Source organism: Diorhabda sublineata, chromosome 1 (genome assembly GCF_026230105.1).
Source record: "Diorhabda sublineata isolate icDioSubl1.1 chromosome 1, icDioSubl1.1, whole genome shotgun sequence".
Lineage (NCBI taxonomy): Eukaryota > Metazoa > Arthropoda > Insecta > Coleoptera > Chrysomelidae > Diorhabda > Diorhabda sublineata.
This window is the reverse complement of record NC_079474.1, coordinates 8690093-8706089: the sequence shown is the minus strand read 5'-3', so window position 1 is coordinate 8706089 and position 15997 is coordinate 8690093. Positions and strand designations below refer to the sequence as shown.

The window sequence follows — 15997 nt, the reverse complement described above, 5'->3', positions numbered from 1 at the left end:
TCAAATATTTGTAACTATCAATGAATAAAATGAAAAAAACTTAATGAGCTTTTATATCGTGATTCCAGTTATAAACTTTTGTTTCTAGTAATATTCCACTTAATTTCCTTTTGTTCTCTTCTTGTAAAAAATAAGTTCCCAAATAATTTACATCATAATTTATTTTAGTCGCTATAACAGATAATTTAAAAGTAATTAGAGTATCAATAAATTCGACCTTATTACAACACTATACCACTAATTTTTCTGTAAATAATAATAAAAAAAGAATATATAAACAACATAACTGTGTTATAAAGCACATTTATTATAAATGTCTACATTCTTTGTTTGCATGAAGTCAGTCAAAACTGTAAATAAACAAATCATAAAAATTTCATGCATATTTTCAATGAAATTCTAAAATTTTAACAAAAAATATTCATGGAATGGAGATTGATCTAGTTTTCAAAAGCGTCCACCAAAAGGTCGTTGATTGCGACCACGTGCTCTTCTAGCTACAGTCCTTGATTGGAAATTACCAGATGGCGACCCTCTATTTCTATCTGTAAACAATAACATATTTTCAAGCCATGAATCACTTTATCTCGAACATATAAAATTTCTCTCTATAAATGATGGGCATTGAAAACTAGTTTGTGATTTTCATTACTTTTCTTTTGAATCAATACCCTCGGGTGGGAAAAAATTTTTATTTATAGATTTAGTCGAAAATATTCTTCTCTATAAAATTTAATGGATTAAATAAAATTGCCACCTGAATTTTTGCATTTTCGGTGTATCTAAATCACTATCACTCTTCAGTAAATATTTTTCGAAATTTTCATTCTTTATCAAAACTAACGATTTCACTCCCAAAATTTTATTTTTAAGAAACTTTTTTATGAGCATTTACAAAAATTGAATGAATTAAATTAATCTCAATGATTGAATTAACAAAACTCACTGAATGAACTAAAGAACTTCATTAAAATGGTATTTCACAACTTCTATTTATATTGAAATTACTGCTGAATAAGAATAATCTTTTTACGTTCTAATTTTAGAAGCATCTGGATTTTTCTAATGGTAACTATAACGACAATAAACTATTTTTTTTTTCATTATATCAATTAATTGTTAATCTTTTTTACAACTATTGTTTTTGCAAGTTTAAACAGCGTGACAATTATTGAGAACTATTTCATATATAGTGTGTTGTATTTGTATATTTTTGTTAGATAGTGTAGTGTTAATGAGGGTGTTCAGTGTATTAGAAATGTATTAAAAAAATACTTTACATTGGGTTTGTCAACAATATTGTAATACAAAAATATTTGAAGAATGAGATTTTCTAAAGACGTGATTTTTAAGTGGGCGAATCATTCTAGTAAAGAAACAATAAAATGGTTGTAAATATATACGGCGTGGACAGCCTAATGAAATAAACCCGTTAATAGCTAAACCTATATTTCTAAATTATTCCATATAATAGACTGTCTCTTTATGTGTAATTAACACTGCGGGATAGGAAGCCAAATTCTTGATAATAAATCTAGGATCTCTTAATATGTTATACTTCATAATTCAGGTACTATGCCTACCTTCAATTGTTTCCCAAATATAGTGTTTTTATTTATATATATATTTATTACAAAAATTAACAATAAAAAAAGATAATCATTTTATTTCACAAATTCGCTACATCACACAAAAAACCTAAACAGTAATATTGGTTATGTCTTAATAATGAGAAAAAACTAAAAAAAGACGTTCAAAATGCCCGCCGCGAACGTCTTGGCAACATGCAACCTAGTATAATATGAGGTTTGTCTCAATTTAGAGATAAGATGCAATCATTGCATTACTGTCATTTGGTGAATATATCTATAAAGTGAGTAAAATTGTACATATAACCTTCAAAGATCAAATTTTCTAGATATCTAGTCGGCATATTACCATGTATAGGTTTTTCTTTATATTCTCATTTTCCCTAAATTATCTTTCTATTTTACTACCAATATTTCGGATATGATGACCGAGTCGGGATATTTTCTTAAAAATAGATGTTTCACTTCCATTTGTACTCTTAAGAAATTGGAATTTCTGGAACCATTGATATTTTTCATAATGAACACACACTGTTTACACTATCATTGCACCAACAATCAATGACGCGTGTTTCAATAACTTTACCAAAATCTTAAGATTTTAGAAATTAAATGATCACATTTTTAAAAGCTACAAGGACAATTAGATCAAATGTAAATAATGTGTCATGTACTTAGGTTTTACATTTTTTCTAAGTATAAAATACCAGACTTGGAAAAGAATGGTATCTATGAATTGATTGTGACAGAAATTATGTTGGAAAAACTAAAAAATCTAATAATGACTGGTTTAAAGAGCACAAAGCTCATTTAAAACATAGACGGGCCGAAAAATCAAGTATTACCTATCAGGTTATCAGTCATAATCTTAAAATAAATATAAATAATATTTAAGTGTTAAAGAATGCATTCAATGATAAATTTTGGAATGTATGTAAGAACAGTTTGGTGGTTAAGCAATATATGTGAAATTTCTCGCAAATAGGTTTTACCTCTAGAATTGTTTTTTGCAAGAGGAAATTCAATATTGGGAAAATTTAGTATTAATAGGTAAGTCAAGTTAATAAGTTTTAGTTTACCCCCTTAAACAAAGACATCCAACTAAAATAGAGATATCAATTCGTTCATAAACCCAAAAAAGTGATCTGTTATGAATCCCATGATATTTTCAATTGTCAAAATTGTCTCACTATAACCTTGATTTGATGTCTTTGTCTTTCATTTGAATTAATGATTTGCCACTAGCGTTTAAGAAAAATCTATAATTCTTGTCTGGAACTCGATTGTCTTCACTTGGCAATGACGCTTTCTATAATTAATGCGTACGTATTTTCTACCCGAATTACGTAACGTTGTACGATTTACAATTACACATTCCGAATTCTTTATTAGAATTATATTCAGAATTCTTTTCTTTCATATTACGGACATTATTATTTTTATTAAAAATATTTTAGAGAATAATATCTATTATCAGTTTCAAGACTACATAACTAATTAATCTTTTATATAACTTCTATCGAAATGTTTATGATTAACACGACACTTATTTTTACAGAAACTTATATTCATGTTTTGTCATTTTTCAAGTCACAAATACAAAGAAAAACCTTTCAATAATTATTGTAACGAAATATGAAATGATCTTATCTTGAAGAAATTCCAAATTACTTTTCTTTTGTAACTTTCTCAATTTCCTAACGTCACCTACTCCTTTCAGATACACCTGGTAGCACGTTTCTGTCAAAACCAACATATCCACGTCCATTCACACTGTTTCATAACACCCTCTCCTATTTCTTGCTTACACTAACCCAAGAGAAACATTTTCGAACCAAGTGTTGACCAAATCAATCCTTTACCCAGATAACGCATCTCAAACGAAGCTAAGAGGACTGTAGACGACCTGCTCCTAAAGGATAGGCACTCGCGTGGTATATCGGCTGAGTTTTATTTTACATTCACTTGAGTTTTAAGGCGACCTTCACACGATATTAACTTCAGTTATTTCTTTTATATCTAAGTTTCAAGTAGTTAATCAAACTTTGAAATTGTTCTCTTTGCTCTCCTTGATCCTCCCCTCGCACCCATAGGCATTCTATTTAAAAAATCGATATTATATTTGTTTAACTACTTTAGGTACATTCTATATAGCTGTAAATAATTTTAGATGGTAGGCATGAAAACTCATAATTATGGAGAAAAATAAAAAATGTCATTATTTGCCCACTATCAATATAATTGCCTATACATGAATCCATTTTTAAATTCATTAGAATGCGAAATATAATCGGTTGAAATATCTAACGTGACTATAACTGAATATGGATGGATGGATGGATGAAAATAAAAAATACTAACCTTGATTATGTTGATGCCTTTGCGGAGATCGATCCCCCCAAACTATAGGAATAGGACTACCTCTGGATTGAGTGCCTCTCGGTAGTGAAGACCGCATAGATCTTCGAGCTGAATTTGTTCCTCTTACTATTCCTCTAGAATTCGTACTAGGAGAAGCTTCAGCTTCGCGACCTTCTTCTTCATCTTCTTCGGTAACAGGAGGTTTCTCCCCTTCAGAGCTTACCTTTATAACAAACATTTTAAGATGTAGACAATTTTCCCATAAATTAGTTTGTCTGAAGTAAAATTATCAGAAAGTAGAAAATAAGAAATCACGGTTTAGTTATGATTTAATTAAGTAACATTTTTCCTTACCATATGTATAAGGACACTACCAACAACTATCAAATTATTTTAATAAATATGATATTAGTATAAGTCATAAAGGACATAATACATTATCCAAATTTTTCACTTAATTAAAATCTAAAACACCAAAAAACCAAACAGGTAATATTATATATCAAGTGCATTGTACTAATTTTGACGTTGTCTACATAGGGCAGACATCTCAGTATTTAGAAAACAGACTAAAATGTCATCAATACGATAAAAAAATAGAACTGCATTAACGAACCATGAAATATAAAAAACATAAATTCAATCATAAAGATTCAAAAATTCTTGGAACAGAAAAAGAAAATTTTTAGAAATAGTTCACATTCATAAATTCATAAACAAAAAAGCTATAAATGATACAAAAACCTAAATAGTTTGAGTTTTTTGATATTTTATAGCTCTATTTTGTAAATTCTAATAAATCTACGAATAATTTAATTTAATCGTTTACTGCTACATATTTGAGATGAGAACTTAGGAAAAATTCATTTTTCTTATTAAAACAAATTTTATTCTTATTTTGATATTTATGATATAGGTGATCTATTGATTAATATAAATATACAAATTGTCAGTGACAATTTCATACTTTGAAAAAGACTGAAATAAGTCGAAAAAAACAAGAACATTTAGAAGAATAAATATTTACATGTACACAGTGTACCCATAACAATAATATCACATCTTTTATATTTGGTCTATTTTCAACTGATAAATAATAGAGTACATTGCAAGTGCTAAAAACTAGTAAAAAATAATTTTTATAGCAATATGTGTATCTATATTTTTTCAAATTAATTCATTATTACACAACACTTTTTGAAAAAAATTAAAAATGTCCTGCCCATTTTGCTAAGGAGCCTCAAAATAACCTCTTTTATGAAAAGTCTACGTATTTTGGAAGTAGAACAATGAAATTAAGAGTTTGATAGAAAAAATTTTCCAGGTATAAATGCAGAATGGCTGTAAAGCCGAAACCTCCCAAAAACAATTTACAAATCTACAAGTCAATAGCTTCCAATCACCTGTGCTCCGCCACCAGCAGTAGATGATCAAATTATAAATTTCATTGTACAGAAATACTTAACGTGGCGAATCCTCACATTTTATTGGGGAAACACGTTTTATACGAGTCGCATTGTCTGTTCCAAATAGGTTCTTATACATTTTTTGCTTGATAATGTTTTTTAATAGAGGCTTGTTTGCACAAAGGCAATTCTTTGTTTTAGGTTTTGTTCTTTTCCATTATCACAAAAGCTCCTAGACTTTGAAGATATAAATAACCGCTTGTTAATTGTTTTTACCCTTTACTTTAAATTCTTATGTGAGATTGTCATTGTAAACTTTAAGCTTTTTTAACAATAATAATTTTTAGTATCCAGCATCCTATTTATTCTTTTAATTCAACCACCGATGCTGATAGTAAGAACCGATCACAAACAGAAGAAAATGGTCAAAAATTATTACAAGAGAAAAAAACGCGACAGAAAATTATCGCAATAACGAAATATTTAAACAATGAATAGAAGAGTTGTTGATATCTAGGTAGGTCTTTAAGCTCTCATTTATTAATAATTCCGAAGTTTAACAAACTAAAAATGAAATTAGTCATCTAAATTATTGATACATGAAAACATCAGAGAATTCAACCACCATTGATAGAGAGGACATAACTATTAATATGTATTTTAAATTAATAGATGTGGGTACTACTTTGTTTACGATTCATTAGCTAACTAATTTCATTTTTAGTTTATTAAACTATACACCTGTAGGATAGAATAATCGTAAGCTCAATATGATTGTTGAATATATTATTTTTTGTTAAGCTTTGTTGTAAATATTAGTTATACTGGTTTTAGTAAATGACGTGTATTCTAAATTAGGTCAATATAAATGAAATTTCTGTTTCAGTTCCCACCAATTTGTACATTAATACTAAATAACATAGTGACTAGTTTAAATTATATGTATAACTAACTACAAATCTTATTTTACTTGAGATACTGGTTCTAAATAACTGTTGCGAATTGAAGGAATTTATTAGATTTTATACAAAAAAAGTAACAATTAATTTCAATTATAGGAAATTCTAACAATTTCTTCTTAGAAATATAAATTTGAAGACAAAATAAATTGAGGATATTTTTACAAAGGAAGTTCCGATAAATTTAATAGGCAATACAGTTAAAATAAAAATTCCCAACTGTTTGTTAAATTTTAATATTGACATATGATTTTATTATTACAACTAAAAATATTCAATTGGTGGGAACTTAAATTATAATTCTAAATGATAATACAAAAAAACAATATCAACAAACTACAATCGATAAAAACAATTTATAAATAAAAATATAAAACTTGGTGTTATGACAAACTTACACCATCATCACCCTCCAGCATTGCTTCATTTTGTTCTATCTGTGCTGCACCATCAGCTGGAGGGCCCATATCCGCTGAACTACCCTCGCCTACCGTTTCATTATTATCCGCTTCTGCGCTAACATTTATTGTAGGAATTTCAGCTGAAATTAAAATTAAATATTAGAATAATAGAAATATTCAAAAAGCGTTTTCTAACTTTAAATAACACATTTAATAACCTTATATTCCATACTACGAACACAAATTTAGGCTAGCATATAATGCGTTTCTTCTGCAAGTTATAAAATATAACTTTTACTTAACCTTTAAGTATCTTCATTTCCTCGTTAAATATCAAAATATGCATAAGTTACGATAGTCTCAAAGGAGCTCCTTTTAATTGAAATACACTTTAAAAATTAAATTAAAATTCTCCCGTTTTAACAACAAAAAATTCAAAACTTTAATTGTCATAACTTTGTTATCAACGATTATTTTTTCTGAAATTTTGTTGACAATTTTCTATTTTCTCCTAAGAAAAAAGTGGGACTGACGTCAACCCGAAAAAAACTTACCTACTAACCTCTTTCAATAGAAAAAAAAACTTAATCTCAAGCCCATCAATTTGGACAGGCAAGCCATTGAGAGGGTAAAAATCTGGAAGTCACCTTAGATAGTAAACTCCTCTGGAACAAGCGTGAAAAAAAGATAAGCAGTAAAGCCCTGATGAAAGTGAAGAAACTTTACAGGGAAAAATTGTAGTTGTAGCCCGATTATCCTGCTGTAGATATACACAGCGATGGTGACACCAATTATTTGTCATGTATGGGGCAGTGGTCGTAGTACTAGAACAGGTATCAACACCATGAGAATCTCATGATAGTATAAAAAATAGCCTATACATGAGAATGAGTCACCAGGGGTAAACCGAAACCTTAAAAGAGTGATCATGTTTCAATCATTTCAAGCAGAAATATACACATATGGAAAATATACTCAGTTCAACTTTGGAAAGAATTAACACAAACATGGGAGTAGAGGAAAGTAGATGAAGTAGAGGGAAATGATATAGTGGAGACTTCCTAAAATAGGAATGAACCCTTTGTAGGACCTGGACCCTTTAGTGTCATTGGCTACAGTAGATGTTTTTTATGTGATATTTGGAAGAAAAACTAAGTAACTATCTATCTATATATCAATCTAAATGAGTCAACAGACGAGTAGCCAGACTTACACTTGAGTTTATTAATAACTTTGCAAAAATATCAATCTATCAAATCTAAAACTTGAATAGTGAAGGGTTTCCTTTAAAACTTACCTCCTGATTCAGCCATTTGTGTTGTATTTTGTTCTTCATTTCCAGGAATACCTTCCTGTGGTGAAGACTGTAATGGCGTAGTTGGGACGCTTCTACCCGTACCTGAAACAATAAAACGCATTATTAAAAAATTAAGATCCACAAACGTTTTTCATACTATCTTCTTCCAAGTTGTTAGATTCCATTAGGGTCTGTTCTGGAACGGTTTCCACGTTATTCGACCCGGCGGCGTTAGTTTGATCGTTAAACGTGAACCTTCCGCTGGTCGGCACATGAGGTGAACTAACAGCTTCGCCAAATCCATCCGACCGTCGAGGTACATATAAGGTCGGTGTGGATGGAACGATCCCATCATCTCCTATATCTTCGAGACCGTGCTGTAGAAGAAAATGATTTTGTCTAGACGACAATGGTGGGATGGGTCTGGTGCGTGAAAGAGACGGCACTGTCATTGAAACAGATGTCGATACTTGAGATATTGTAGCGTTATAGCTGCTAGTGTTTGAGCCTGATTAACAAAATTACTGATACATTATTTCAAGGATATAACAATAGATTTGCTGAAAGGCTTCTTCACATATATGGATACTGCTAAAATAACAAGGGTAACATGCTATAGTTAATGGTGGGTCCAAACGTCTACTTTGAGAGGTTGTTTTAGATAGGATACTGTCAGAGGCCTTCCAATAGCGCATCATTGGATTTTCATTTTTGATGTGAGGATTCAGGTGTGACCCCGAATTGTTTTTGTTAGTAGACAGAGCACCATTTTAAAGTACCACTGGTAAAGTAATTTTCAAACTAATGTTAGTGAAATAAGGGGTGTAGTAAAAAAACCAGTTGAATAATTTTTATAGCAACAATTATTATAAAGTATCTATTTAATCAAATACCAACACTTTGATATTAAATTTTGTTATAAGTTGAAAAAAGTCCTAAAGAAGCTCATGAAATGTTAAAATTTCTTTATAATAATATTATAGAAACTTTAAAGACTGTTACAAGTGATATGAGCGTTTTATGAGTAGAAATTGGTCAATTAAAGACAAGAATTGGCCCGGATGTCTTTCCATCTGATAATGTGCAGAAAATGGAGAATTTTCTTCATTCAAACAGACGATTTAATTGCATTACGTACCATTACGAACAAATTTATTGCATTAACGAACCATGAGATATCAAAAACATAAATTCAATTCTAAAGATTCAAAAATTCAAGAAATTGAATCTAATACACGAAAAAGAGAATTTTTAAAAATGGTTCACATTCATAAGAACAAAAAAGCTATAAATGATAAAAAAGATCTAAATAATTTAAGTAAAATTTATAGCTCTATTTTGTAAATTCTAATAAATTTTAATATATTTGAGATTAATTCACAATTCAAAGGTCATCAATACTACAGAAAAATTAAAACCATAAAATATCAAAAAAAAACAAATTCAATTATAAAGATTCAAAAATTCTTGGAACGGAATCTCATACATGAATTAGAGAATTTTTAGAAATGGTTCACATTCATAAGAACGAAAAATCTATAAATGATAAAAATGACCTCACTAATTTAGGTAAAATGTATAGGTCTATTTTGTAAATTCTAATAAAGCTACAAATAATTTGATTAAGTACTGCTACATATTTGAGATGTAAAGATTAAGGAAAAATTTATATTGTTAATTTCATATAATGTGACATCAAGAAAATTGATTTTATTTTTCCCTTCGATTTCAATTGTGAACTGAAGTTTTTTAGGATAAGAATTAAAATTTTTATTTATATTTTCAATTTGATTCTTTGGTACAGCAGTAATGCAATCATCTACATATCGGAAAACAAATGGAATATTTATATCAAGATTGCTAAGGACTGTTTCCTCGAGATTGTCCATTACTAATTGTGCTATAACACTTGAAATGGAAGCTCCCATAGCACAACCATTAATTTGTTTGTATATTTCATTTTCATATTTGAAATACGTTGTAATGTGTTTTAGTTTAACAGACTATTGAACTATACAATATTTGATAAAAACACGATATCATCAAAATAATTATAAAAATTACGAAATCAATGTGAACGCACCGTCAGTTCCGCTACTAATAGCCTCTGATTGTGGTTGTTCGGAATTTTCTTCTTCTTCGTTAATCTGTTCGGATCTTTCGCTCTGATTGGGTACTTCACTAGAATCATCAATCACTTCTACTTCATTACCTCCTTCTTCTTCGTCATCCTCTACATCTTGGCAATCCGCGTCTCCATAATTATCTTGTTCCTGAAAATATAACATTCAGATGGTGTAGTTGTAAGTGATTAACACTAAGCGAGTCGATAGACAGATAATCATAATTTGATATTTATAAAAAACTATGAATATCCTGTTCCTTGAATAATAAAAACATTAATAACATTGACTTCTAAATTTGTAAAAAAAAAACGAACTATCTCCTAACTACTCGCCTGTAAAATATATTTTCGCGAGAATGATTACCCCGGGGATTACAGCATCTAGGATTGTCCTCTACTCCGTTGGAGATAAACTAACCGCTATAGTGGTGCCCAGTTGGCGTCTGACGACCGGGACAAATCAGACCTGACAATTTCCGCCATTTGCAAAAGTTATAACATTTTTCAATATGATGATAACTTTTTCGCCACTTCTTATAAACATACAAACACGGAAAAAATACAAGTATTAAAGTGCAAGAATCAATATCTAATATGGAGATTCAAAGAAAATTTGCTTCTTCCAACAGCAATCATTAATGTTTTAAATCACCTTGGCATGCTGAGTATAAGCCTAATAAACCACTACCAAATTTTGGTACGTATTGTAGGAGTGCTGCAAAATAAAATTCAATTGGCAATTGTGTCGATATATGCTACTCAACTATCCCAACAAGTAGAAAAAAATCGTAATTTATCTGTAAAAAGTTCAATCTGTTCAAATGACATTAAAATCAACCTTATATGATTATGTGATAAAACATGTTTTCACCCGGATCTCCTTCAATCCAGGTTGGCTTCTCTTCTAGGTTCAAGGTATATATCTTTATATAACACGAAAATTATTCCTTGAAAAATTATAAACTATAGAAACCTCCTCCCAGATTCAGATTTGACAAAGAATTTTAAACAATTCAGCATTGACATTATATCCTATCCATGGATAAAAAAAAATATTCCATATTAGACAAGCTTTCGATTGTCTATTATATAAAAACAATTAATTACTATCCTCACAGTATATTATTCCATTCAATAATAGGAACTTCAGAACTAAAAGAAATGATTAGGTTTCCAATTATAGCTGCTATGTCGCAAATTACTGTACTATACCATCAATTAATAAGGCCCCGATCTGACGGAAAGATATTACCACATGCGTATTTCTTCTGTAACACTGTCGGTCTCATTATTTAATAGCTCAACCCTGTACATTACGGAGAAAAACGCTTACTACTGTTTTGTTAATGATATGAGAAACATCAACCATCAGATATCTCAAACTCTGATAAAAGTTGATTACTTGATAGAAAATTGAAATTACCCCCATGAAGATATCAATCCAAAATTTTACAAGAAGTCTTTGATGTCCATGGTATATCTTCAATAAAAATGGGAAGAGAAACTTCTATTAAAGCACGGCACAATAATTACGCAATTAAAATTATCTTAATGAAGACTACCGGCATAAAATAACATGGATATTTTGCTATGAGTCCCTAGAAACGTTGGTAACACGTTCCTGTAAAACTGTAAAAACTTACCATTCCTTCCATGTCATATCCTTCAGTGTCAGGATCGTCTTGCTCATCGTCAGCGCCCTCGCCTTCATCGGCACCACCTTCTTCATCACTTTCTACTACTATCACATTATCATCATCATGATCCCTTTGACTACTTGTGGGAACTTGATACTCTACCTCCAAACAACTGTCACTTACAGTACCCGCCTGCTGTAACATAAAATGTAAATAGCGTTAAATATGCATAGACTGACACGTTTAAGCATGCAAAATATTAAACCGAACTAGATAGGTTATTCAATTGGAAGTTATACTTCATCACCCTGTAACAAAGTAAAATTCAAGCAGCAGAGCTAGAAGACTTACGCTGAGTGATACAAAGGTGTCACTGGACAGGATCGAATAGAGAATGAAGTAATAATAAAGACTTAAACATGGAATCGATACTAAAGATCGCAACAAACAGCTTAGTTGATTTGGACATCTCTGCAGAATAAATGAATAAAGGGCGCCCAAAGAAAACAAGGAATAACAATTGAAAAAATGTTTAGAGAATACAAAATTATATGGATAGAGGCTTCGATAAAAGCTAGAAGTAAAAAAGAGTGGAGGAAGTTTGTCCTGAATGAAAAGATTCACCTGATACCCACAGAGGGTATATATATAGCTGATGAATTGGCTCAAAGCCAGTAGTGGAGAGTTATTGTCGACGATGTACTCGATGGTAAGCAGATTCCCTTTTATTTTTATTGCAGTCTCGGAATCTGCTAAAAGGAGTGATTCGTTACGTGAAATAGGAAAATTAAGACTGAATCACATTTGAGTAGAAAAGAAAGGGAAACGACCTTACAACTACAATAAGAAAAATCAAGTTAAAATGCGTCTTGCCAAGAATCTAGCCATTTCTCGTTAGGTATTTGACTAAGAGTTCAACTAACTTTGACCCTAGAGCCAAAAGCAGCGAATATATATTGGGCTTGATTATACTTAAGCAGATCTTTATACAAGGCAATAATGTGACTTAATTTTACGTGTTTAAGTGTTTCATCCTCCTCTAGCAAGCCTCAAGTTCCGTTTAATGCTGCACATAGCACAGGAAGGAGAAAGAAAGGGAAAGACACGAGAAATGAATCAAGTGGCAATAGACCAGAAAGAGTGAAAAAATGGATAAAATGAGGATGAAAACTAAGACCCCAATATTCTTACGCTCGAAAGAGCGTAAAGATAAAATACAGTTGACCTATTTGTGGTCTATTTATCAGCATAACAAAATGCAATGTTGTTGTTGATAAAGTGTGTAATGAATCTGGAATGTTTTCAAGCCACTGATTCCTTGTGTGATTGTCTACAACAATGCTGTCTCCAGAAACATTTTTGAGAACATTGTTCCTTATTTCAAAACCGTTTGGCCATTTAACTGCCAGAAAAATTATCCGTGTCTAGAGACATGTTTCAATATCAGGATACTCTGCTAATCATAATAGTTTTTGTTTATATTTTCCAATAATGAACAAAGAACGTCTTTTCTTCTTATTCCTTAATGAGTTATAAAATGTATGTAAAAATGTCATTGTCAATTAAAAAAGTGTCTCAGATATCCCAGACCCAGATTACAATGTATCACTGTTCTATATAATCTTACCTGAACCCTCGTCCGCTTTGTCTGCTGTTGCGTTTTATTTGGATCATCTGACTGACAACTATCCATATCAGCTTCCCTTTGTCTCTTATGCCCAGCCTGAGTCGTCGTGACTGTATTAGAACTGCTACTACTGGTACCCTGCTCTTGGGTCGGTCCACTACTAGGAGGTTCCACTCTTGGAAGGACGAGAGCAACGGCCTGAGCTTGGGGAGCTGCCTGGACCTGTTGACTGACGCTATTTTCATCATCTTCGGTATCTTGCGAGGATTGAGTGGGCGGTACTACTACTTGACGTGGACCTAGCATGGTAGGAGTTGCTGAACTAGTGGCGGGTACATATTCCGTATGGGAACTGGTTGGACTGCTTGATAACGCTTCTATAGAACTAGATCCAGTAGTATGGACCTATAATGTTAATTTAATTAGGGATATGATCAATTTTGGCACTACTCATTTTTTACAATATACATTATTTAATTTGTTGGGCGAGAAACATTGAGCACCTATTGTTGGGTAATAATATACATAATATGACATAACAACAAATTAAAATCAAGGTTTTTTATTTTATTATTTTACCAGGTTCTTTTGAACTGAACTGAACTTTTTAGTATATTGTTCCTGATGTCAAAGTTTGCCTGCAGATGTTGGGAGGTTTTCTGGTTATTAAATGAACATTTGGACATGAAAATATGTGCGCGTTTGTTCACAATGGAATAAAAACAGCGTGGTGAAGATGTTTCCGTCGAGTGTTCAGCAACTCCCGAAATAAAAGAACAATCAGATCAATGGACTCAAAAGGGAGAACCGGCTGCAAATAAGACAAAGATCGTTCCATCTGCAGGCAAGGTCATAGCATCGGTTTTTTTGGGATGCGCGTGGGATAATTTTCATTAACTATCTTGGAAAAGAAAAAACTATTGACGGCGATTATTAAGCGAGCTTACTGCAACGTTTGTGCGAATAATGCACCAGCTCACACATCCGTTATTGCAATTGCCAAAGTTAATGAATTAAAGTTTGAATTGCTACCTCAAGCACCCTATTCGCCAAATTTAACTCCCTCGGATTATTTTCTGTTCCCAGACATGGAAAAATAGATCAGTGGCCAAAGATTTTCCAACAATAAAGACATGATATCGGCAGTTAATGCCTATTTTGAGGAAGTTGATTCTTATTATAAAAAGGGTATTGAACTTATTGAACATCGCTGGGAAAAGTGTATGGGACTAAAAGTAGATTACGTTGAAAAATAAATATATTTTTTTCCAGAATTGTCCGTTTTCTTTGTTGGGCCAGGTACTTCTGGAACCATCCTCGTTGTTCTCCCAATCCAATATCAGTCCACTTCAATTTTTCACAATTTCCATTTTCCATTAACAATAAGATTGTTTTTTCGCACCTCTTTCTCTAATATTTCAATCCTTATTTCTTGTTTCATGACTTTATTCGGTAAATTCTTGTTGTCTTATCCTCTCTCCCCATTTCTGGTACTAGATTTTCCAATTTTCACTCACTATTACTACTTGAAAATTATTTCTCACAACACGGGTAAATTCTAGATGAGAAACAAAAGTGACTGTTTACACCTCACATTTTTCTAAATATAAAATAAAGTAACTGTATATACCTGTTGTTGGGGTGGTATAATGGCACTAGGGCTCTGACTAGTGGGCAGTACTGCGACAGTTCTCAATTGTGCAGACATTGGTCTAATACTTGCCAACGGAGGTTCGCCGCCACTTCTCCATGGTTGGATTGGAACAGATTGAGTTTGAGTATTCGTAGAATGACCTTAACATTTTTAATTAAATTATATAAATTATTTCTTGACAGATATAAAAATTAGTACAATTATATAAGCCCTAATAATTTCACTATATTATTTCTCAAATCTAAGCAATCTTAAAGCCAAAAATGACTGAATTGTTCTTATTAAACGCTATATAACAATACATATAAATATTAGTACCATAGAGACTTTAGTTCTGTGTTTTAAATTTAAACTTTATCTCAATCTATGCGTTTATCACAGATTTATGATTTTTACACTTCACCTATATGCAAAAACGGATCTGTACCTAAAGAGAATCTCAGTTATGATGAAAGCATGGTAATATATTATATAAGTGGCAGTTGCAAGCCATTCTTTCTGAAAAACCCATAAGATTAGGATACAAGATGTGGTGTTTGAACACGAAAAATGGTTGAGTTTTTTCAGAGAAAATATGTTAAATCAAGGAATTTTTTGAAAAACCCCAAGTACTACTTTGTTAGTTGTCTTCAAGGAATGATCCACTGAAGAAAGCAAATTAAGGTACAACATGTAGATGGACAATCTGTTTTTGGAATTCTTTTCAAGATATCTTGAGTATAATAAAATAGGATCTCTGCAGTATTCCTAAAGGATGTCTATTGATTATGAATGATGAATGTACCGGCATGTACAAAAACAAAGGAGCAATTATAATCAACCTCTCCACTATGTCAATGAGTTTGTTTCATCGCTCACACGATCTGTTAACTGTTGACAATTTTCTATCCACCATCAATAAACAATTAAAATTGACTAACAACACTAAACTCTTAAAAACT

At 31.3% G+C, this 15997-nt stretch overlaps 1 protein-coding gene across 4 annotated transcripts in view; it reads right to left on the bottom strand.

Moving 5' to 3' along the window:
- Positions 1-287: 287 nt before the first annotated feature.
- Positions 288-15997, bottom strand: part of LOC130451535 (nucleoprotein TPR) — a 31264-nt gene continuing 15554 nt past the window's right edge. The window contains exons 7-15 of one of the 4 annotated variants that reach the window (XM_056790615.1): positions 15033-15196; positions 13403-13807; positions 11782-11970; positions 10097-10286; positions 8171-8521; positions 8014-8115; positions 6714-6856; positions 3951-4173; positions 288-545 (exon numbers count right to left, since the gene is read on the bottom strand). In XM_056790615.1, the coding sequence (XP_056646593.1) occupies positions 448-545; positions 3951-4173; positions 6714-6856; positions 8014-8115; positions 8171-8521; positions 10097-10286; positions 11782-11970; positions 13403-13807; positions 15033-15196 (1865 nt within the window). In that variant the 3' untranslated portion in view covers positions 288-447. The remainder of the gene's footprint in view (positions 546-3950; positions 4174-6713; positions 6857-8013; positions 8116-8170; positions 8522-10096; positions 10287-11781; positions 11971-13402; positions 13808-15032; positions 15197-15997) is intronic. The other 3 variants (XM_056790625.1, XM_056790633.1, XM_056790640.1) reach the window with 3 other exon arrangements.